Source organism: Choloepus didactylus, chromosome 16, assembly GCF_015220235.1.
Source record: "Choloepus didactylus isolate mChoDid1 chromosome 16, mChoDid1.pri, whole genome shotgun sequence".
NCBI lineage: Eukaryota > Metazoa > Chordata > Mammalia > Pilosa > Megalonychidae > Choloepus > Choloepus didactylus.
This window is the reverse complement of record NC_051322.1, coordinates 73,766,492-73,790,367: the sequence shown is the minus strand read 5'-3', so window position 1 is coordinate 73,790,367 and position 23,876 is coordinate 73,766,492. Positions and strand designations below refer to the sequence as shown.

Below are 23,876 nucleotides of genomic sequence, written 5' to 3'. Positions count from 1 at the left end.
ACAGTATCTTTAACACTCAGAACACTTCAATGCCTAGTAGCACATTTATCTGTCTTTTTCCACTAGATTGTATACTTCTGGAAGGCAGAGATTATTTTTTATTTTTTATACCCAATGTCTTTCAATGACTATGTTCTTCGAACATATACACACACAAACCTAAAAAGGCATCAGAAAAATTCTAGGGTTTTCAGATTTTAATGATTGCTTTGAAACAGAACCTTTAAGAATATCAGTAAGCCCACACTGATGATATACTCACTCGTAGCTTCCCATTCCGATTTACTTAAGGTTCCCTAAAATAAAAATAAAAAAAAAAACTTTAGATTCAGGATGGAAGTAAACATATACTTATTTTTTAATAATAATGGACAGAGGTGGCCAAAAAAACCCTACCTCACTGTAAATATATATATATAATTTAATATTAATATTGTTATGATCTGAACATATAAAAAAAATCAATGAAATTAACTTTTAATGCTATCTTCTCACCACTTTTGCCTTATGCCAAATTCTCTAATAATAGATTCTCAACCAGAAGGTGAATATAGGTAAAGAGGATACTACTGTGTGTGTAACTGGAAAAAGCAATTATCTTCTTTTTTAACTTGGAAAATTAAAACACTAAAAAAGCCTATCTTGAAACATCAAATAACACTGGAGGAAGGAATAAGATTTTTGTGCTTTTGCAAAGGAATCACAAAATAAAGTACATATCATACAAAGGAAATAAATTGTATTTAAATATAGTTTATCAAAATGCTAAGATGTATTTGTAATATTGTGCTACTTTATTAATGTATCAAATAACTAGTAACTTCAAGTAACTAATATTATTTTGAAGAAGTGCTGAATGTAAACAATAATCTAAGATGTCAGCAGAAACATGTTATGAAGTTACCTGTAATTTCTACTGAATGCAGCAAAGTCACAGCTAAAGCCAATACCACTGTGGTATTGTCGCATTCATAATTTTTAAAAAAGCTAAATTTCAGTTAAAAGTAAAACTGTCATTTTTTTTTCTATCTAAATTCATGGGTCTCTGAATTCTACATAGGGAACAGGTGTGAGTCAGTGTTGCCAGGGCTAAGAAGTCCTGCTCTAGGGCAGAACACAGCAGGGAAACTTTCACACCAAGCCAGTAACTCTTCCCCATCTTTCCTTACTGCCTCAGATATAGCACTCCATTCTCGGTTCACTGAAATACATTTTATTCCATATGCTATAGCTATCATAATTTAGGGAAAAGAGTCTAATGTGTGTTGATTTGAAGGACTAACTCAATGAACCCAAGGAATGTAAATCAGTGATCTCCTAAGCCTTCACATAATGTATGTTTTATTTTCTATAAAACACTTAACAGAATGAACTCACCAAAGGTAATCTTACTTGATTGTTTTTCATATACTTTGTTGCATGCTCATAGTCATCCACTTTCTCTGAAGCAAGTTTGGAATTCTCATTTGCAGGATATGGCTAGGGGAAAAGTAAAATACCTAGGTAAGATGTTATATTTAAATTTACAATACAGAATTAAACACACTCAACCAGTGAAATAAAATAATTACGACAATGAACCCTAAGTATTATTTAATGAACACAAACTACACATAATTTTGAAATAATGAGAAAAAAGGGGAAGAGGAATTTTCCCTTAACAACACAGCTGTTAGGGTTAACTTTTATCCTAGTCTTAGAATATCTACAGCTGGAATAAACTGTATAACAATCACCATCAAGGCCCCGTTCACAGCCATCACTGCCATCTTCCTGCCTCCCTATAAAGTGCGTTTTCTGCTACAATGATCTAAAAAGGTACTACCAAAAAGAGCAAAATATTAACATGATGGCAGTTTAATAGCTATGGAAAGGGTAAAGAGCAATTAGAAGTAATGAAAGAAAAACTTGGGTCAATATAGACCCCTGTTTAAGATAACAAAAGACTTACATTCAAGAGAATAAAGTAATCCAACCTTTAAAATACAGGCAGTCCCCACATTTACGTAAGAATCTGAAGGAGGAGGACAAAATAATGCTGTGTTTTTAAGGGTATGCTGGCTAATCATTTGTTCAAATTGCTTCAAGCGTATTTTTTTTTAAATTCCGTTTTACTGAGATGTATTTACATATCATACAATCATCCGTGGTATACAATCAACTGTTCACACAGTACCATCATATAGTTGTGTATTCATCACTCCAATCTGATTTTTGAACATTTTCCTTATACCAGAAAAAGTAAAAGAACAAAAACTAAAAGTAAAAAAGAACACTGAAATCATCTCCCTTCCTCCCACCCTATTTTTCATTTAGTTTTTGTCCCCATTTTTCTACTCATTCATCCATATACTGGATATAAAGGAAGTGTGATCCACAAGGCTTTCACAATCACACTGTCACCCCTTGTAAGCTACACTGTTACATGATCATCTTCAAGAGTCAAGGCTACTGGGTTGCAGTTCGACAGTTTCAGGCATTTAATTCTAGCTATTCCAATACAATAAAACCTAAAATGCGTTATCTATATAGTGTGTAAGAGTGCCCACCAGAGTGACCTCTCAACTCCATTTGGAATCTCTCAGCCACTGAAAGTTTGTTTCATTTCACATCCCCCTTTTGGTCAAGAAGAAGTTCTCAATCCCATGACTCTGGGTCCAGATTCACCCTTGGGAGTCATATACTGCATTGCCAGAGATTTACACCCCTGGGAGTCAGGTCCCATGTGGGGGTGGGGGGCAGTGAGTTTACCTGCCAAGGTGGCTTAGCAAGAGAGAGAGGGCCACATCTGAGCAACAAAGAGGTACTGAGGAGGAGACTCTTAGGTACAATTATAAGCAGATTTAGCCTCTCCTTTGCAGTAATGAGCTCCATAAGGGCAAGTGCCAGGACAGAGGGCTCAGTATACCAAACTGTCAGTCCTCAATGTTGTGAGAACATCAGCAACAATCCAGGTGAAGAAGTCCAATAGTTCTGCATTTTCCCCCAGCTCCTCAGGGGGCCCTGCATATATATTTTTATTCTCTGCCCAAATTACTTTGGGATGTGTCATTAAGGGCTATTTTTAATCAATTTTAAGTAATATCTCCTTTTATTATGATAGCTTTGTAATATATGAATATCGTAACATAATGAATTAGATAAAATATTTCATAAAACCATCTATTCTACAAAGGTTATATATTCTCTATACTATCTACCTTTGTCTTACTGCAATAACCCACCTAGGAAAGAACCACCTTGGGTTATGTCATTTAAAAAAGTTCCTTCTGGAACTGGGAAAAAGAGACATATATTTCCCTGATGGATTTTTAAGAAAACAACACAGGAACATCTACTTTGTTACTTTCTTTTTCCCTTTTCTGTATGAATATCCTACAATAAGCTCAGATATTAGAAATTAAGTTGCTTGCTATTTAAAAAGTAGTTGGCTTTTTGGAACTCTCATATTGTTAGCATTAGCAACTTTGCATTGTTTTGTCTTAATACAAATAATGTATTTGTATTAATACTGTCAAAACATATTCTGATCCTTCAATCCCGTATGTTGTGGTTTCACCATGTCACAAAGCTTAAAGCTTTACTGTGGCTGCCAAACTATTCTGCTTTACGTTTGTTCTTCAACTTGTCAGTATAGCCATCTTAGCTACAACTCTTCCATTTTATTAGTCACCTACAAAGGAAATCTAGTTTCTCTCCTCGCTTGATCATTTTAAAGGACCAAATAATACATGATTAAAAATCTACAAAACTGATTGTTTAAAGGAGTTACTTTTCCAGAATGGGTCCCAGGAAAAGTTCACTTGTGAAAAAAAGAAAACAGAACTTTATGACCACAGTCCCTTGCTTGCTAGCTTTTCCTTCTTTCTTCCCTCTGCTGCGATGCTCCCGGAAACCAGAGAAAAGCATCCTGGTTCTAATGCAAGAGCACCCTCTTGTCCTTCCTGCATCCAGTCCTGGAGTCTCTGCACAACCACACCGAGGACCCACCGAGAAAACGGTCTCCCACCCTCAAATGACATGACCCTTTCTTGCTCAAAGGGCCTGAAGGCCTAAAGCAGTGCCTTGATGACAAAGTATGAAAAACCCAAGGGCTTTTTCAAATTTTCACTGCTCATGTCCCCAGACAGCCACGGTGACAGGTCATACTGCTCGGGGCAGTGCTGGGGAAGAAAGAAGACTGGAATCCACTGTGTTAAAGGAAAACTGAGAAGTCTTTGTACTTCCTCACACTTCTCTTGCTCTCTCATGCTTCTCTGCCTTTACCATTATAGACTTCCTTCTTCCCAAAAGGCACTTTTATATACTCTGAATGTTTCTTCATCACAATTCTCATGCTGAATTATTGCTTATACACTTATTCCCTAGCTACACCATAAGATCTTGAAGGAAAGGGCCTCTACCTTTGTATATCCTTCTATCTTAAGTATATTTTTTGAATAAATTTCCTAAATCAAGTCATTACGTATATAGTAGGAGAATGTATAAATAACTGACCATTGTTCAAGGAAAGCATCATCATGTAAGGATATTATGTTGCATGGATGTACGTGTGGAGGATTTATGCACACATTTTCTCTCCCTCAAAACTAAAAGCAGCTCTTCCTCCTTATATAAAGCAAATACAAACATTCTTAACTCTAAAATATAAGAAATATAACCTACAAAAACAGGTAACATTTTACTGATCTTGCGTTTCAAAAGATAATTTACGAATTAAAGAGTACACACCAATCTAAAATTGGAGGGCGGATGCAATTATGATAGGAGACTGAAGAAAATCTGAAACCTAATAGCCATGAAACCTTCAACAAGTCATTTATCCTTTCTGCACTCGGGAATGTCCCTTTAAAAAAACAGCAGCTGCTTTCCCTATTTCATGAAGTAATTATGAGAACGAATAAGAAAGTGTGCGCTTAAAAGTACTTAAAATATATTAAAGAAATGTAACTGAAACTGTGGAACTATAACCCATAACATTCTTTGAAATTATCTATATAACTACTTGTTAAATTGTACTTTGAAAGTTAGCACTGTTACATATATATGTTAAATTTCACAAAAAATGTATTTAAAAAAAGGAAATGTAATGCCTATTTAATGAATATGATTCTGATCAATAACAATGCTTACTGAATCTTTTAGTTCTGTTTAATTAAATGAACAGTTTGATAAATGACTCGGGGGAAAAATAACTGCTCAATGGCTGTATACTGTGTTTAGAGCTTGTACAGGCGACCCTCACTGCTGCATTAGGGGAAGCAAAGGACAGTCCCGGAGTTCAAGGGACAATACAGTCTAAACGGCTGGAATTCTGCTGGAATGAAAGTCACCACATAACAATGTAATGCACAGGATGAGCTTGTCTTGACAACTGGCCAGGAAGGTTTTAAATTACATATAACCAAAGGGCATCATTTTAAACTAGTGGTTCTCAAATAAGGGTGATTCTGCCTTACAGGGAACATTTGGCAATGTCTAGAGACATTTTGGTTTGTCACAACTGGAGGGGTGCTTGCTACTGACAACTAGTGGGTAGAGACCAGGGATGCTGTAAACACCCTACAGTGCCCAGGATGTCTCCCACAACAAAGAGTTACCCAACCCTGAAATGTCAGTAGTGCTGAGGTGGACTGAGTGACTGCAGTCCAGTCTAGAAAACTGAATTTGAAGACAGCATTATTCATTCATTCTTCAAATATTTACTCAGCATCCACCATGGGAAGTTTCTATACCAAGCTCTGTCCTAAGTGCTGAAAAGTTGAGTAGTTAAAATAAATTTACATAAATAGGTAATTTATATAAATAGGTAGTCTCTAAATGGCTTTGAAAGAAATCTCAAAAAAACAGCCAAACAAGTTCACTATGACCTGAAATTTTTTACACCTTTTCTAAATACTTACCTCTAGGGCCTGCATTCGTTTTAACAGCATTTTATTTTCACTGTTCTTAATCTTTTCTTCATAGAATTCCAGAAATGTCTTTTTGTAGACTAGTTTCATATTGTACTTCTTCACCATTCTGTCCAAAAAAAGATTACTTAACGAAAAGGCTTCCAAATAACTTTTGCACAACAGTGACATCTTCTGGTCTAATAAAGCTACCATCTCTGTCATAAATTCACAATGCGGTGATGCAAAACGAATTGAGAGTAACATATCAATAACCCTGCCTAAAAGAAAATAATGCACTTTAGAGCTCAGTAGGTCACCAGAAAGCTCGATTAATATAACAAAACAGGTTGGGAAGAAAAAAGTGCCAGGGGGCTGTGAGATGGAGAGAAGTGCTACAGGGAACAGCTGTTCTAGAGATTACATCTTATCTTACTTGATCCTTCCAGCAGCAGTGAAAACAGCTGCCAACTTCCTTCCTAACACATTTTTTAGTCACTTGGATTCTCTGATTAGCTCTGATTTACCCAACTTTTTGGGCTGCTCTTTTTCAATGTCTTACAGGTTCCTCTTTAATCCAACTTCTGAAGTCTGCTATCCAAGGCTGAACCCCTCCAGATTATTCTTCTATCAGTCTTTGCTATCTCGGCAAACCCATCATGCCAGAAGCCTGGGAGTTACCCATGTCCTCTCCCTCTCTCCTATCCCTACTATGTTCAATATATCACAAGTCCTCTCTCCACTTTGCCTAGAAAATGTACTTCAAATAAGCCCACTTATCATCAACTTCATTGGCCACCACCCTGCTTCATTCAGCATTACCAATCACCACATACCTTGTGTCTCTGCTTCTTCCTTATTCACCCATATTAATTTTCCAAATGCAACAAGATTAAGCTTTCAAAAGCACATACCTGGTGAGGTCACTTCCCTTCTCAAAGACATTCCCTGGCTCCCAGTACCCTTAGGGCACCATTCAAAAGCCTCTACCACAGCCTCTAGGTCACTTGCTTAAGAGAAGGATGCTTCTTCATCTTGAGCCCCTTGGCCCCTTCAATTCCTTCAACTAGCCAAGTGCTTTCTCACTTCGGGGTTTTTACCTGTATTGTCCCTATGCCTGGAACATCCTTCCTTTTAGTCTTCAACTGGCCAACTCCTGTTCATCCTTTAGATCTTAACATAAACATCACTTCTTCACTTCTTTAAGTATCTTCCTTAAATCCTCAATTATATATGTCTCTCTGCTATAGTCTCAAGGGTTTTTTTTGTGTTTTTTTTTGTTTTTTTTTGGTCATTGAATTTGTCACAATTTACAACCAAATATCTGTAGAAGCAACATGAGGACGCCTGGGGATGACTTCAGGAGCAGGCAAAGAGAGGAAAAAGAAGAGAGGGAAAGACCTGAAAGGGCCGTAGGCAGGCACAGGGTATTGGGAAGCACCTGAAGGTCACTGGGATTTGTATGTGACAGACATATGTAAGGCAGGGACTCCCTGTAATGTGAATTGGCCTTCTTTAGATGAGCACGAATCAAGATAAAGTCTCTTTTATCCCAGGCAATTCATTTTTTTATCATAAATCATCAAAATAAGCCAATAGAAATGAATCCAAGTTTTACACCTAAAAAACTTATAACTTCAAAGAACAGAAACCAAGTTTGACCAATATAAATAGGTTTTGCCACATAAAAGCTAATTATATTTTTGTTCAGTTTCTTAATGAAATGACAAAAGGGATCTCAAAGCCCCTTATATTTGTATAGTTTCAGATTCTGTCTCATATAGTACACGTTTCAATAAACAATAAAAAAACATAAAGTGATAACTTGTGACTTCATAGGTTTACAGTTGTATGTGGATTGAATCCTGTTCCCCACAAAGACATGGTTCAAGCCCTAAACTCTGGCCCTATAAATGTGAACCCAGTTGTAAATGGGATCTCTGAAGACCTCATTAGATAAGGTGAGGCCAAACTGAATCAGAGCAGGCCTTAATTCAACATGACTGGAGTCCTTTCAGGTGGAGGAAATCTGGACCCAAGAGGAGACAGAAGGAGACAGATAAGGAAGGATGGCCATGTGACAGAAGCAGATACTGAGCTCTGGGTTGCCGAAGGCCACCAGCAGAACCCTTCAGACTTCAGAGGAAGCACGGTCCTGCCAACACTGAGATTCTGGACATCTAGCCTCCAAGAGTATGAGATGATAAATTCTGTTGTTTAAGCCAACCAGTCTGGTATTTGTAAAAGCAACCCTTACAGACTAAGACAATCATCTTTAGGCAATTTAAGTAGGAAAGATTCCTACTGCTTACTGTGCATTAAAAAAACAAACAAACAAAAACTTTCATTTTATTATCTTTTGAGGTAAACCCAAATCACCCACTTGGTAAACCTTTTCACACCAAGCATACACTGACAACATCTATTTAATTTATCCTTTTATAAAGTTGAAGAACAGTAATGTTTCCCAAAAGCTTACTAATTTTTTGAACACAAAACATGATTTAAATTTTAAAATTTTACAGTTATTATATTTATAACTTGCTTATATCATTGCATAAAATTTTCATATATTGTATAACTCTTGAAAGTCCTGTAACCATAATTATACAAACTGACTTGGTCACAACCAAAAAGAGCAGACCATAAAGCTTTTCTTTTTCTCAGCTAACAGTCAAAATGAAAGATTTTTTTTTTTTTAAGTAGCAAATTACGCTCAGTAAAATGTAACATGGCCTACAACTGAGTTTACTTTTATACTTTCCTATGAGGGAAACCCCCAAGACCAAGGTGTATCATAAGGCCTTGAAGCCTTACCTGATAAAGCCTGGTACCCCCAACTTTTCCTGTGTCTATGGTTTGCCAGGACTCCTAGGAATTGAGGTGCATGGGTGAATACATTCCTGAATCAGGATTTTATTATCAACATTGCCTGTGAGACACAGGCAATTTCAAAGCTACAGTGAAATGCAAACAACCTTCAACAATTCCCATCAAAAAAAGGATCTGTGATTTAGGAATACTTATTTTATATTACCAGAGTTACTAACAATTACTTAAAAAGAAAATCTTTTGCTGCTTGGAAAGTCAGGTATTTTCTGCCCCAAGTTGAAGGCATCCTTTCTTACTCACAGGATGAAATAATTTCAAGAAACAAAAGAAACTAAATAAGTAAGACTTTAAGAGACCTATGGCACCAATCCTGGATTTAAAATTAGTCTTTTTACAAAACTATACTTTATTTTGGGCCCCATTTAAAACAAGGAATGAACACAAACACTGTTTTACGTTTTTTTCCCCTTCCTTTTCTTTCTGTCTTAAGGCAAGAAGAAAATAACAACAGATCATGACATTCTTACTCATTTAGCAATGGAAAATAGACCAAGAATTCAGGGACATCCACAACACCTTCCAAGTTGAAATCGTATTTGCAGCCAAATAAAGGATAATCGCCTTTCTTCTGAAATTTTACAGTATATATTTCATTTCCAAATGATGCTGCTTCTGAAGCTTCAAGGCGTTTTCTATAAGGGTTACCCACCATCAAAATAAAAAGATTAAAATTTTTATTAGCTCAGACCATTATGCATCTGGAAAAAACTACATGATGCAATTAAAAAAAGCATTTATTAGCTTCTTCAATTGGATTTCATAGACTTTTAAGAGGCAATATACTTAAAGAGCCTTAACAGTTTCACCAATAAACTTAGGCTGGATGTAGGTGACCACGATAGATGGTTAAATCCCTGTACCCTAGAATCCAAGCTGCAGTGTGACTACTACTATAATTTTCTAGCTTTGATGTAACACCAGCTCCCAACTTGCACATGGATATATTTGAAACGTTCATCTGTAAATTTGTCTTTTTAATATAAATTCTGAATATCCACCCAAATACATTATTAAAGTGCTCAGCACTTACTCAACTCGGGACCCATAAGTCATTCAACAAGTACTCATTCATTAATTCAATCACTTAAGTTTAACTCCTAACTGGTCTAATTGGGACAACCTATTTATAAAAATGGTACATTTTGAAACTTCTGATGAGTACTGATAATATTTTCAGATAAAACAGTTCAAAGTATGGTTAACAGCACATAAACTCTAATTCTGAAAAACATATGCTAATTTTAAAGTAAGCTTAAAACTGAATACTTTGTAAACCATAATATATTTGAAAGTCCTTACATCAGTTCGAAGCTATTGGGAGTGGTGCCAATAAAATAGCCTCCAGGGCTAAGTCTGTCACATGCATTTCTGAGCATCATGTCAGCCTGCTCATAGGACTCAAATGAGTAATGACAGACAAACTGACAACTGCAGATGTCAAAGCACATTTGTGGATCATGAAATTTGTCAGCCAAAAGTTCCTGAAACAAATTCAAATGGGTTAAGATTTTGAAGTAACTGCAACATGGATAAAACTTTTCAGTAAATTAATTTCTAGAATTCAAGGTCCTTAAAAAAGAGTAACATGCCCTCCCACCAACCTATCCTTCCCCTCACATTAATTACGTAAAATATGTGCTATAATGAAATCACTATCTCACTCTAATTCATTGGAATAATTTGATTTCCAAGTTGATAGTACTTTCAAAAATTAAGGATTCTGAAACCATGTTAAAATATATATATAAATCAAATATAACATTTCAAGGAACTGATTTCTTCAGTTGGTTTTACTTTGAAAGCTAAAGTCAAATGGCTTTTAGTAATAACTGAGGTAAAAGGAAAAAAAACTGGCTTCTCGCATTTAAAAAAAATGTAAAAGTGTTTTAAAGATTTCCAACTTCCTAGCTGTACACTACCTACCACCTTTCCTTCTTTCAAAACTGTAATCAAAATGTATACAATTAAAGGTATCTGAAATAATTTAACAAGCTAATGAGTCAGAAAAAGAACATAAAGCTCAAGGTGAGACATTCACCATTCAGGGACCTCTGTAGTTTTAAAATTTCATAGGTGTTAAGAGATTCTAATATGTTGGCAAACTTTCCTAATAAATTATAAGAGAAACAAAACACACTAAGTTTAGAACAGAATTTCTAATTGAAACTAAACATGCACATCCTAAGACTTATGTCTCTAAGCCCATAACAAACAATGAGTTGATTTTTAAGACAAAACATTTACCCAAGGTAAAAATGTAAAAAATAGACAAATTAAAAAACAAAAACAAAACTATACCTTTGAAGAATCAGCGGTTATGAATTCTGCATTGAAAATATATTCGTTATCACGACAACGATTTCTCATGTCCTCATACCGCTGCTGACACTGCTGGACGGAAACATCAGCGATATCTGGAAGGGGAAGAAGGGTTAGCCATAACACAGTCCACAGACTGAGAGATGACCCAGTGTAAATATAAGGACGGTACAAATCCAGAAATTGATCTCAACTGATAAACTTTGGGATGAAATCCAGTCTCGATACAAGAAAAATGTTCTATGTCCTTAAAACAATAAAAAAAAAAAAAAAAAGTAGTAGTAGTCCTTGTTCTTATACAAATACCTCAATTATTTTTCAAAAGGGACTAAAAGCTTTTCCATTAGATACTGATGACAGAAAAGTTCTCACAAAATTTAAAGATACTTACTCAAAGTTAAAAGCAGAGAGTATAGATTCAAATTTGAATTATAAAACCTAACACTATAAGCCCAGGTTTGGAAACAGAAGTTTCTACTTTGCATATGTACAATCCAAGGAATTAATTAAAATATAAGTACAAGAAACCTGCTCTCAAAGTTTCAGAAAATAGATAGACTGATGGATAGATGGAAGGATGGATGGTGGATGGATGGATAGATAGAATGACCTAGCAAATGTTAAAACTGGTAGACATAGGCCCTGCCCCAATCAGGATAGCGGAGTGAGATGAGACTCTTCAGGGCTCCATCACCTAAGAAGCTTTGAACAACCAGCAAGAACTGGCAGAAACATCTTTCTAAAAGCTCCATAAAATAGATAAAGGACAAAAGGGGTAGGATCTCCTGGTGCCCTACCCAGCCCCTCCACCACCCCTCACCAGCTAGGGTCTGAGTCGGCCCAGGCTCCCAGTGTGGATACCTGGTCTAAGTTCTGGAGGGAAGGAGAGTAACTCTTGTGTGCATTACCGGGGAATATGTATGTCTGGTCCAATTTGTCTGGTGGAAGCCTGAGGACTCACCATCCAGAAAGTGCCCTGCGTGGAGATCACTGAGCTCTCCCACAGAACGTGTGGGAGACTAGTCAGGTTGCACTTCTTGGGGAAGGGGATTGCTGGCTGTACGAGAAGCAGAGCAGTGCCCAGGACCCTGAGAAATATTTCCTAGAGAAGACAGGATATTCATATCTGTGCAAATGGGGAAACTCTTAGGGCCACATGCACATGTCCAAGAAAAGTCACATGTGCAGAAAGCATCAGGGAAGCTACTACACTGTGGCCCAAAGCTATTCTCTAAACTCACGTACAGTTAAGTTCTGAAGGAGAGCACTCCACAAGTCAATCTATAAAGATGGGGAAAATTGTTTTCTTTTTCCTTGTTTTTTTTCTTTTTTGTTAGCTCCTGCCATTGAAGTAAAGCACTGCCACTGTCGTTAACACTAGATACAACGCTTTAGGAATAGATGCCTCAGAATCTAAATGCCAGCAATAGTACAATAAATATCAAAATATCTAGGTTTCAACAAAAGATTACAAAACATACAAAAAAAAAAAAGAAGTGACAGCTCAGGTAAAGGGGAAAATTAAAGTGACAGACATCATCAACACTGAGGTCTAGACCTGGGACACACAATACAAAGACTAAAAAAACAGTCCTAATATGCTCAAAGAGTTAAAGGAAAATATGAACAAAGAACTAAAGGAATCAGGAAAACAACAGCTAAACACAAAGAGAATATCATATAGAGATGGAAATTATGAAAAGGAACCAAACAGAGCTGAAGACCACAATAACAGAAACTTAAAATTCCCTAGAAAGGTTCAACAGCAGATTGGAGTTGGAGAGAAAAGAATCAATGCAGATAAGATGATTGAAATCATCCAGTCTGAGAAGCAGGAAGAAGAAAAGTAAACAGTCATTCAGAACAGAGGAATGTATAGATCACCATCAACCATACTAATATATGCATTATGGGAAACCCAGAAGGAGAAGAGAGAAAGGAACAGAGAGAATGTTCAAAGAAATAATGGCTGAAAACTTCCCAAATCTAAAGAAAGAAATGACTGCACATATCCAACATGCTCAACAAACTCCTAACAGGATAAACCCAAATAGACTCATACCATGACATATTACAATAAAACAGTAAAAAGCCAAAGATAAAGACAGAACTCTGAAAGCCACAAGAGAAAAGCAAATATCATATACAAGGGAGCCTCAAAATAAGACTCTCAATTTTGCATGGGAAAAAAAGGCAGTGGGAGGATGTATTTAAGGTGCTGAGAGCAAAAGGCTGCAACAAAGAATTCTTTAACCAGCAAAACTGACTTTCACAACCAAGGGAGTGATTAAGACATTCACAGATAAACAAAAGGAGAGGGAACTCGTCACAACTAGACCAGCCCCACAAGAGATGCTAAAGAGAGTTCTGTAGGCGAAAGGAAAGGACAACATATCAAAGCTACATTAAGAAATAAGGATCCCTAATAAAGACAATGACATGGGTAAATAAAAATGCCAGTACTAATGTACTTTTACTTTTTACTTCCTATAGGATCTAAAAGGCAAAATGCATAAAATGTAATAAATCAGTGATTTATCACTGAGTGGGACTCAATGTATAAGCATACAATTTGTGACAAGAACTACATAAATGTGGGAGGACTAAGGAGGGGTGCAGGAACAAAAGTTGTGTATACCAGTGAAGTTAAGTTGGTATTAAGCAAACAAGAGTATTAGAGTCAGGATGATAAATTTAAGCTCTATGGTAATCACAAAGAAAATACCGGAGAACATGCAAACTCCTGGGAGACAGGCATTAGACTACAGGTAGTCAGAGGTGGAGGAATGGAGAGTTAATGCATAATGGGTTAGGGTTTCTGTATGGAGAGATGGGGAAAGTTTAGTAACAGAAGGTGGTGAGGGAACCACAACAGTGTAAAAATCAGTAATCCCACTGAATGGGTGCTTGGGAGTGTTAAGATGGGCAAGTTTATGTTGTACGTATGTTCCCACAATTAAAAAAAAAAGGAATGAGCAACTAAAGACACAATGATAATTAAATCCAACATCTGATGATCTTGACTAGGATCTAATAAATGAGAAAAGGCCCAAGAGAACATTTTGGGGACATATAAAAAAAATCACAAAAATGTCCTTTTGGGTTTTTCTCACTTATTAGATCCTATTCAGGATCTACTGACTGGAATACTGACAATTTATATCAATGTTCAATTCTCTGAACTTGATAACTGCACTTAAGGTAATTGCGTAAGTGAATATTCTTGTTCTTAGGAAATGCACATGGCAGTATTAAGTGTTTGAGGAGCATGATGTACATAACCTACATTCAAGTGTTCAGAAAATGGACTGACAGATAGATGAACAGATACATGGGATGACAGAAAGATGAACATAGAACAATACAGAAAGTATGCAAAATGTTAAAATTGGTGGATCTGGATATCTGGAGGGATGGGGTATGTTGGGAGTTCTCTGTGGGGTTTGTATTATTTTTGCAACTGTTCTGTAAGTTCGACAATATTTCAAAGTAAAGTTTGAAATTCTCAGTGAAGTGAAATGACATATAATCTAGTAAAAAAAAATTCACATTTAACCTTGGAAACAGCAACCAAATAAACATAAAATAAACATACGGAACTCTAGATAACACTGTATTTATTCATTAACCCAAATATACAGTTAAATGAATTCTATATTATTCTGTATTTCCAACCAAGGTTTTATCACTCTCTACTAATAAAGTAATTATGTACATATAAAACTTGTATTCACTGTACATTCACTGTTTAAATGAACTGTCATTATGGAATATAAACTCTTAACTCATTTTTAAGAGTAATAATAATGGAGTTGTCCTGGTGATACACTTCCTCAACCCTGTATCTTATTTTTAACTTAACAGGTCTTAAAAAAATATATATACACGCACACACACAAAAGTAAAAAGACTATTACAATGAACTGCCATGTACCCATCCATCATTCAGCTTTCAACATTATCAATATCTTGTGATGTTATTTTGTTTCTCCCCACAACTTTTGCTTGAGTTTAGAAAATCCCAGATATCTTATCATTTTACCCAATAATACTTCAGTATCTGTATCTAACAGATTAAAGCTATTTTTTAACAGAACCACAATTCATTATCCCTCTCAGTGAAATTCGTAATAATTGAGTGACTACACATAATGGTCTGCCCACCTGTCCTGAGATACACCTGTTTTCTCTGAGTCCCACCTGGTATAGCATTTGTCCCAAAGAAAGTATCTCGGTTTTGACAACAAAATCATATAGTTACATGGTCATTCTATTTAATATCCAGGCCATGTTTGATATTCCCCGATTATCTAAAAAACAATTTTTCCAATGGATACGTTTGAGAAAGGATCCAAATAAGGTCCACACATTGCATTTGGTTGATAATTCTTGTCTTCAGCACTCACTTATTGAAAAACTGGGTCGTCTTTCCCACAGAATTGCCCACATTTTGGTGTTGGCTGATTGCATTTTAGTGGCGTTAAGACTTCCCTCAACTCCGCGTATTTTCCATAAACTTACAGTTTGTAGATCTCAAGGTTTGTTCACGTTGAGGTTCAATTATTTAAGCCAGTGATTCTCCAAGTGTGGTCCAAGGACACCTGGAAATCTCTGAGCCCCTTTCAGGGGGTCCCCAAGGTTAATACTACGTTCACATTAATTCAAAACCATTTTCATAATATGTTATTTGCTTTTTTTTCCTGTTGAGAATTGCACTGATATTACAAAAGCAACGATGGGAAAAATTGCTAATGCCTTCGCATGAATACAAGGTAGCAACAATACACTAGTAGAGGGAAAAAAGCCGGTTTCAGTTAAGAATGTCTTCGTTAAAGTGGCAAAAATGAATTATGTTAAATTTTGGTCCTTGAATACATGTCTTTTAATGCTCTGTGTGATGCAATGGGAAGTGACAGAACACTTCTGGGCACATCCAGGTGGGATGGTCATCTTGAAGAACAGCACTGAAGTGGCTACTTTATAAAAAATCATTCTGACTTCAAAGAACTGACAAACCATGGTTATTCAGACTTGGGTATGTGACAGGCATTTTCTGGAAAATGAACAAAGTGAGCCAGTCACTTCAAGGAGAACAAGAAACAGTATGTGTTACCAAAAGCTTAAAATTTAAGCTTCTAAGGGAAAATAAGAATTCCGAAAAATCTGTACCTACCACTATGGGCCAGACATCTTCCCAATAACTAAGACTTTTCTGACTGGTCGTGGTATTAAACAAATGTGTTTCCTTGATGTTAACATTTAGAAGAGCTGCATAATGTCCCTGAACCAACATTTTCCAAAGATTACAAAATCATGCAGGACAAAAGATCCATTCAAAGTGCAAAATAGGCTAATGTATTTTAATGTAACAGGGTACAAAAAGTTCATCAATAATTTTGCAGATTCCACACAGCAACTAACCTTTAAGAAACTATGACTTGTTGAATTTTGATGTAGTATTAAAGACGAATATCCACAATTATCAGAAAAGGCTAGAAAAACATTCCTTCATTTTACATCTACTTGACTAAAATAACATGTCATAATGCATAAACAGATTATGAGAATCCAGTTATCTCCTAATAATCCAGACACTAAAGAAATTTGAAAAATATAAAGCAAATTTTATTTTTTAATGAATTAAATTCTTAGTTTTAATTTCTGATACAGTAAAGATTAACAGACATAACTAACAAACAGAATCCCTTTGGGCTCCTCCCTTACTTGTGTTCAGGGCCCTAAAACTGAAAGTTCAGCGTCGCTGACTTAGGTGATACTTCACGGGTCATGCTGTGAACTTCCTCTTACTCATCAAGAATAAGAAGCTTATTTGTCCCATTTTCAGTGTTTTGAATGCTCAGTGGTCTTAGATGCTTGACTGATTCATTTAAGTTCCTATCAAGCTTTCACCTAATGGCTCTACCACCTTTTTGGTTGTTGCCTAGATCATTTATTTCATCAAAGGCTGGCAAATAATGATTTTTCGAATTCTCTCATTCCTTCTGCAGTTATAAATTAGTCATGAAGTTTCAAAGAAGAGGAAATTTCCCTTATCAACTATTAGCTAACACCCAATATTGTTCATATAGAACAGGCAATGTAAATGCTTCACAGATCCTTCCCCAACCCCCCTTAATTTATCCATTTCAGAATAGTGAATAAGTTTCCTAACAACTTCCATGGGTGAGCAATGAGGTTTTTCCTTTATGTGATGTGTTAACACATCACATAAAGGAAATTTATGCAATTATTTCTCTTCTTGATGTTCAAACTGTCCCATCTTTGGCCAGTGGAAGCCTTTCCAAGTTTGTCCTTTAAACATAACTCCAATTATCTTGGATGGCTTCTTTTCTTTCAAGAAAGATAAGCTGGCCCAGGCACATTAACTGTATTATAAAACCATGAGGATTGTCTTATAAATCCTATTTTAAAATATCTGTCTATACAGGGCCCCCAAATATCATGCCATAAGAGAGATGTTGGTGTCATATCACTAATGAGATCCTTCTCATTTTCCATTCACCAACCACAAATTATCCTTTCTTACACCATTTATTTCTCTTACCAGTACAAACTAGCTTGTTAATTCTTCCCTTTTTCCATTTCAGCAAATCTCCACCTTTACCACATCCCAGGTCCAAAACAGTGATATCACGTTTTTTTTTCTGTCGCACCTTTTCTAAAAATTCCCCTAAAAGAGAGAAAATGGTTATCATAAATTATCTCTTCTTCATTTTCACCAAAGTATAACTGTCCTCTAATAACCCTTTTTACCAAAGCATAACTGTTTCCTCTAATAACATGTAATATAAACTACTATATATTCATTTATGAAATTAATTCATAACTTTGGGTAAACATTTCAAAATATAACCAAGAGTTAAATTAACTTGATCCTTTAACCTTAAAGATTAAAGAATATATATCCAGCATTTTAGAAAGTTAAGACAAATTTTTGAAGATTTCTTTCAGAATTTGATTCAACATTAAATAGCAGACATTTAAAATGTCTTGTTCATAAGAAAAACTCTAGTTCTTCATAACATATTTTAGCTGTCCCCAAAGCTAAGCATTTTACTGATTATACCTCTAAGTAAATCAAAGTAGTTACGGGATCATAAGAGAGTTTAATTTTCATAAACATGTTAGGTTTATCACCAAAAGAAACATAAGAACTAGTCAAAAAAACTGTATCTCTTAAAGTTTTGTCATCATCAGAATCCTTAAACATCTTGATGTAAAAATGGAGCTTTTCATCCCAACCTACTAAATCACATTAATAGCTAACAACTAAAATCAGCAGGGGCCCATACAACAATAGACAAACAGTTCAGTCACCAGTTAAAGGAAGGCATACTAATATGCTTAGATAACTGGAAATACTCAGTAATTCTACAACTCAATACAATGCTGAATCCTAGACAGGCTCTCCCAGTCTTCCTATTTCATATGTTTATTATTTTGATGGCTAAAATATTCTGTACAAATACTTCTGCCTTTCACTGTCTATAAGATATAGAAGCACATGTGTTTCATATTTCACCTCATGCCATGAATCTTAAGAAAACTATTTATTTACTAAGATACAAGCACAAAAAGGAAATAGAAAAATAATGACCAAGAAAAGAGGGAGACTGGCCCAAACTACAATGATTTCATTAGGGCCAGAAAGACTGGTGCAGACAGCAAAGCAGCCATTGAGAATGGCTGGAAAAGCTGAGTAAGGAAAGAATACCATGAACATGGTAAGAGAAATTTTTGCTAAATCTGACTTAAGTCATTTTTAAAACTTCTTGCTTTTGTGATTGTAAAAATAACAACACATATGATGGACTCATATGTATGGACTCAATATGTGTGACCATATTGAGTCCACACATAGGTGGGCTCAATATGTGTGGAAATATTGAGTCCACACATAGGTGGACTCAAAAATATTTGTTAAAAAAATAAATACATGAATAAATGATACAGCATAAAACATACCCAACGGCAAGTTACCTGCATCACTGGAGATGATAATGAATGAAGAGAAAAGCTGAAAAGAAATGAGGTCCAGAGAGAACCTTCAAGAGGAGGGGCTGAAAGTGTACTCATAATATTAACCTTAAAAAAAGGAATTTGAATCACACTCAAATTACCCCACCAGACAAGTGGCAGAGACAAATAATTCATTTTTGTCACAAAACATGAATACTAAAAACATATGTGGGGCTTCTGATCAACCAAGATGGTAGCAAGATGAACCAGGGTGCCATTCCCCCACAGCTTTGTACAACCAGCAAAAACTAGTAGAGCCATCTTCTTCTGAACCCTGAAGTTGCAGTAACTGAGCAAATAGCAAGTCAACAAAACTAAGCTTTAAAAAACAGGAGAAACTTGTGGTGCCTTTGCTGTCCCCCTTCCGCTCTTTCCCAGAGCAGTCGAGAGCCAGCCTGAGATCCCATTGTAGGTCCCTGGCCCTGTTCTGTGGGGAGCAGATACTGTGGTGCCTGTATTTGAGTGCCAGTCTATCAGGGGGCAACCTGAAAGACTGGACCAAGAAACTTGTCTCTGGCTCAACATCCCAGAATGTGCCCCACAAGCAGAAGCAGCTTGCTGACAGCTAAAGCAGTGTAAGAAACAAGTAAAAGCAGCCTCGGCAAAGGGTGACCTGCTTTAAGTCATACAATATAGCACTTAGGAGGAAAGGGAGAAAGTCTACTTCATAAGGAGCTGAACGGGCATTTGAATTCCTGTAAACAGATGAATTTCTAAGGCTACAAGCAAGCATAAGCCTAGGATAAGACTCAGGCTCAGAAAAGACTGAGAGGACTCTGAATTTCACATTGGTTTCAAGCTGGTCTTGATAGGAGGGTGTCTTAGTTTGCTAATGCTGCAGAATGCAAAACACCAGAGATGGATAGGCTTTTATAAAATGGGGGTTTATTTCGCTACACAGTTACAGTCTTAAGGCCACAAAGCATCCAAGGTAACACCTCAACAATCGGGTACCTTCACCGGAGGATGGCCAACGGCGTCCGGCAAAACATCACTCCCAGCTGCACTCTCTTTTCTCCCCCCAAGTTAGCTCATTTATATAGCTCCACCGATCAAGGCCCACCCTGAATGGGTGGGGCCACGCCTCCATGACAACATCTCATCAGAATCATTGCCCACAGCTGGGTGGGGCACATTCCAAGCAAATCCAACCATCACCAAAACTTCTGCCCCACACAAGACCACAAAGATAATGGCATTTGGGGGACACAATACACTCAAACCGGCACAGAGGGCTAAACTCTGAAGAACACCAGTCAACGCAGAGCCAATTTGCAAAGACTCTTTTCATTAATTTCAAAGACTGAAATTTGAAAGACTTGTTGAACTGTTTTTTTTTTTCTTAACTCCTGGCATTCCAGGAAATCTCTGTCGTATCACTAGATGGATGCAAAATAAGGAACAGACACATCAGGGACTAAATCTCAGAGTCAACAGGTTAAAACACTACAATGTACAGCTCACAACAAAAGATTACAAGATAAACAAACAGGAAATGATGAGGCATCTAAAGGAACAAGACAAAAATCCAGAAACCACCACCAAGACCAGACTTTGGACATATCAGACAAAGACTTTTAAAAAATGATCCTCAAAATGCTTAAGGAGATAAAGAAAAACAGAAAAAGAACTAATGAGTATCAAGAAAATGAATGAACAATATGAGAATCTCAATAAAGAAGTAGAAATTGTAAAAAGGAAACAAATATTGAAGTTGAAGACCACAGTAACTAACTAAGTAACTAAATAAACAGAAATAAAACACTCCCTAGAGGGTTTCAACAGCAGACTGGGGCTGGCAGAAGAAAGAATCAGTGAACTTGGAGACAAAACAATTGAAATGATTCAAAATGAGAAGAAAAAAAAATTTTTTTAAAGTGACCAGAGCCCAAGTAACCCATGCAACACCATCAAGCATACCAATATACACATTATGGGAGTCCCGGAAGAAGGGAAAAAAAAAAAGAGAAAGGGACAGAAGGAATATTCAAAGAAATAGTGGCAGAAAACTTCCCAAATTTATCCAAAGACATGAATATGCACATTCAAGAACCCCCAATGAACTCCGAACAGGATAAACTCAAAGATAATCACCCCTAGACACATGGCAGTCGAACAGTTAAATGCAAAGGAGAAGGAGAAAGTTCTGGAAGCTGCAGAAGAAAAGCAGTATGTTAGATACAAGGGAGTCCCTATAAAAAATTAAGTGCCAATTTCTCATCAGAAAGCATGGGGGAAAGAAAGCAGAGAGACAAAATATTATTTTTAAGTACTGAGAGAAAACTATTGCCACCCAAGAATTTTATATCTGGAGAGACTATCAAAAATGAGGGTGAGATTAAAAAATGAAGGAGTCTGTCACCATTAGATCTGCCTAAAAGCAATGCCACAGGGAGTTCTTCAGACTGAAAGGAAAGGACACCAGACAGGGAATCAAAGTGGCATAAAGAAATAAAGACCCAAGGCAAAGGTAACCATATGAGTAATTACAAATACCAGTACAATTGTACTGCATTTTTTAGTATGTAACTCTTTTTTACTTCTTAGAAGTTCTAAAATGCAAATGCGTAAAAAGTAATGATAAAACTATGGCCTTTGACATACAGTGTTGTAACATGTACAACAAAAGGGTGGGGGGGTGAGGTAGAGGAACAGTGTATGTGTATGCTATTGAAGTTAAGTTGGTATCATATGAAACATGATTGTTATACATTTAAGATATTAAATTTAGCCCCTTAGTAGCCACAAAGAAAATATATGAAAAATATATACAGATTGAAAAGAGAAGGAACTAAAAATGGTACAATACAAAAAATCAAATAAATGTGAAAGCATTTTCACAATTACCAAAAGATGTAGGAAATTCAAGTGTCCACCCACAGATGCATGGATTAATAAAATGTGGTGTATATACAATGGACTATTATTTAGTCATAAAAGGGAATGAAGTTGATATGTGTGAGAACATAGATGAACCTTAAGACAGATTGAGTGAAATAAGCCAGACATAAAAGGACAAATATTGTACAATCTCACTGTTATGAAATTATTAGAACAAGCAAACTCATAGTCAGAAACTAGAATACAGGTTACCAGGGGCTGTTGTAGGGGTAGAGAGTAGGAAGTTAATGCTTGTTTGGTATAGAGGTTCAGTCTGGAGTGATGGGAAAGTTTTTTAATGGATAGTGGTGATGGTACCACCACATTGTGAATGTAATTAACACCACTCAATTATGTATTTGAATACAGATAAAAGGGGAAATGCTAGGTTTTACTACACGGTACTAAAATAAAAACTGAAAAAAAAAAAACAAAACCATAGGAGTGTAAAACACAGTGAGCCCTAAGGTAAACTACGAACTATGGTTAATAGTATAATTATATTAATATTTCTTCATCAGTTATAACAAAGGTACCACACTAATATAAAGTCTTAATAATAGGGAAAACTGCACGTGTGCGGGGTGGGGGTGAGGTATATGGGAACTGTATATTTTCTGGATGATTTTTCTGCAAACCTAAATTTCTCAAATATAATAATAATAAATTAAAAAAACAACAAAGGTGGCATAGGTTTGAAATAACAGGCCTAGTTCCCACACCCAATACTACTCACAATATAAAAATTTTAAAAATTTGTATATTATCATCAAACTAGTACAAAGTATTCATAATTAACATTTTATTTTCTCCAGTGTATAACCAAAAAAGCATTCTTACCTTTCCACAGACTGTTTTTTAAAAATGCAAAAACTTTTTATTATAAAAAACTTCAAAAGCTTCAAGAACTTTTAGAAATGCTCTAAACTCATTAAGAGCCTGACAACTTAATGTACTACATATACAAAGCAAAAACTATATTCTCAAACATAATTTCTCCACTGACGTCTATTTTCATTTCTCAAGTGAGCTTCAACAGATAAAATGCTGGCTACAAAAAGCTGAAAGTCATCATCAATCTTCAAAGTAAACTCTTTTCTCCCCAGAAACCATATGAGAAAAACAAGTTCAATGGACAATCAACACACATTACCTTTACCAAATCATTAGAAGCCCAGAGATGGAAAAAACATGACATTGTCGGTTTTCCCAGCAATTTTACTGACTTAATGGAGCCTGAACATTTAATTTAAGTAATAATTATCCCACTACTCCAAAGTTCTTAGAGTGAAGTGGCACTAAGGTTACCTAAAGCGGTTAAGTAATTATTCAAAGCATAAAAAGAGCACACTGCCTTTTAAAAGCCAAATTAACTTATTAACTTAACATCAATTAAATACTCATTAATACCTTGCATAGTCAACCAAAAGTATGCATCAAAAGAATTTATATTCAAAGTATCGTTTTGGCTTCACCTTTATTAAAAGTCAAGGTTGGATAATTAAATGCACAGAAATTAAAGAGCTAATACTTGGCCTATGGTTAACCATTTGCAGAGAAATAAAATCACACATAAACTAAAAAAATTATAAACCAAAAAGCAAAAAAACCAATCATACCAATAAGGACACTTTTCATCCAATTATTAAAGTTTCTTAGGTAAAAAATTCGACTTTGGCTACGCTTCTCTAAACCAACTTCCTGAAGTTCATTGTAGTGGGCAGCAACTGTTGAGCTGTGTCCTTCTTCCAAGCTCTGATAATAAAAGAGAATAGCACAAAAATAAAGATCAAAACATGGTAAAAATAAGCCTAAAAGAGAATATGACCTAAAGATAAAATAGTACTGAAGTTG

General features: G+C 35.9%; 1 protein-coding gene across 4 annotated transcripts in view; it reads right to left on the bottom strand.

The window, feature by feature from the left end:
- Positions 1–23,876, bottom strand: part of RNMT (RNA guanine-7 methyltransferase) — a 40,068-nt gene that overhangs the window by 8,796 nt on the left and 7,396 nt on the right. For all 4 annotated transcript variants that reach the window (XR_005212181.1, XR_005212182.1, XM_037805725.1 and 1 more), the window contains exons 3-10: positions 23,642–23,777; positions 17,668–17,793; positions 11,082–11,197; positions 10,083–10,264; positions 9,251–9,415; positions 5,904–6,021; positions 1,378–1,479; positions 263–296 (exon numbers count right to left, since the gene is read on the bottom strand). Coding sequence is in view for 2 of the 4 variants with exons in the window: in XM_037805725.1 (XP_037661653.1) it covers positions 263–296; positions 1,378–1,479; positions 5,904–6,021; positions 9,251–9,415; positions 10,083–10,264; positions 11,082–11,197; positions 17,668–17,793; positions 23,642–23,777 (979 nt within the window). In the remaining 2 variants the exon portion in view is untranslated. The remainder of the gene's footprint in view (positions 1–262; positions 297–1,377; positions 1,480–5,903; positions 6,022–9,250; positions 9,416–10,082; positions 10,265–11,081; positions 11,198–17,667; positions 17,794–23,641; positions 23,778–23,876) is intronic.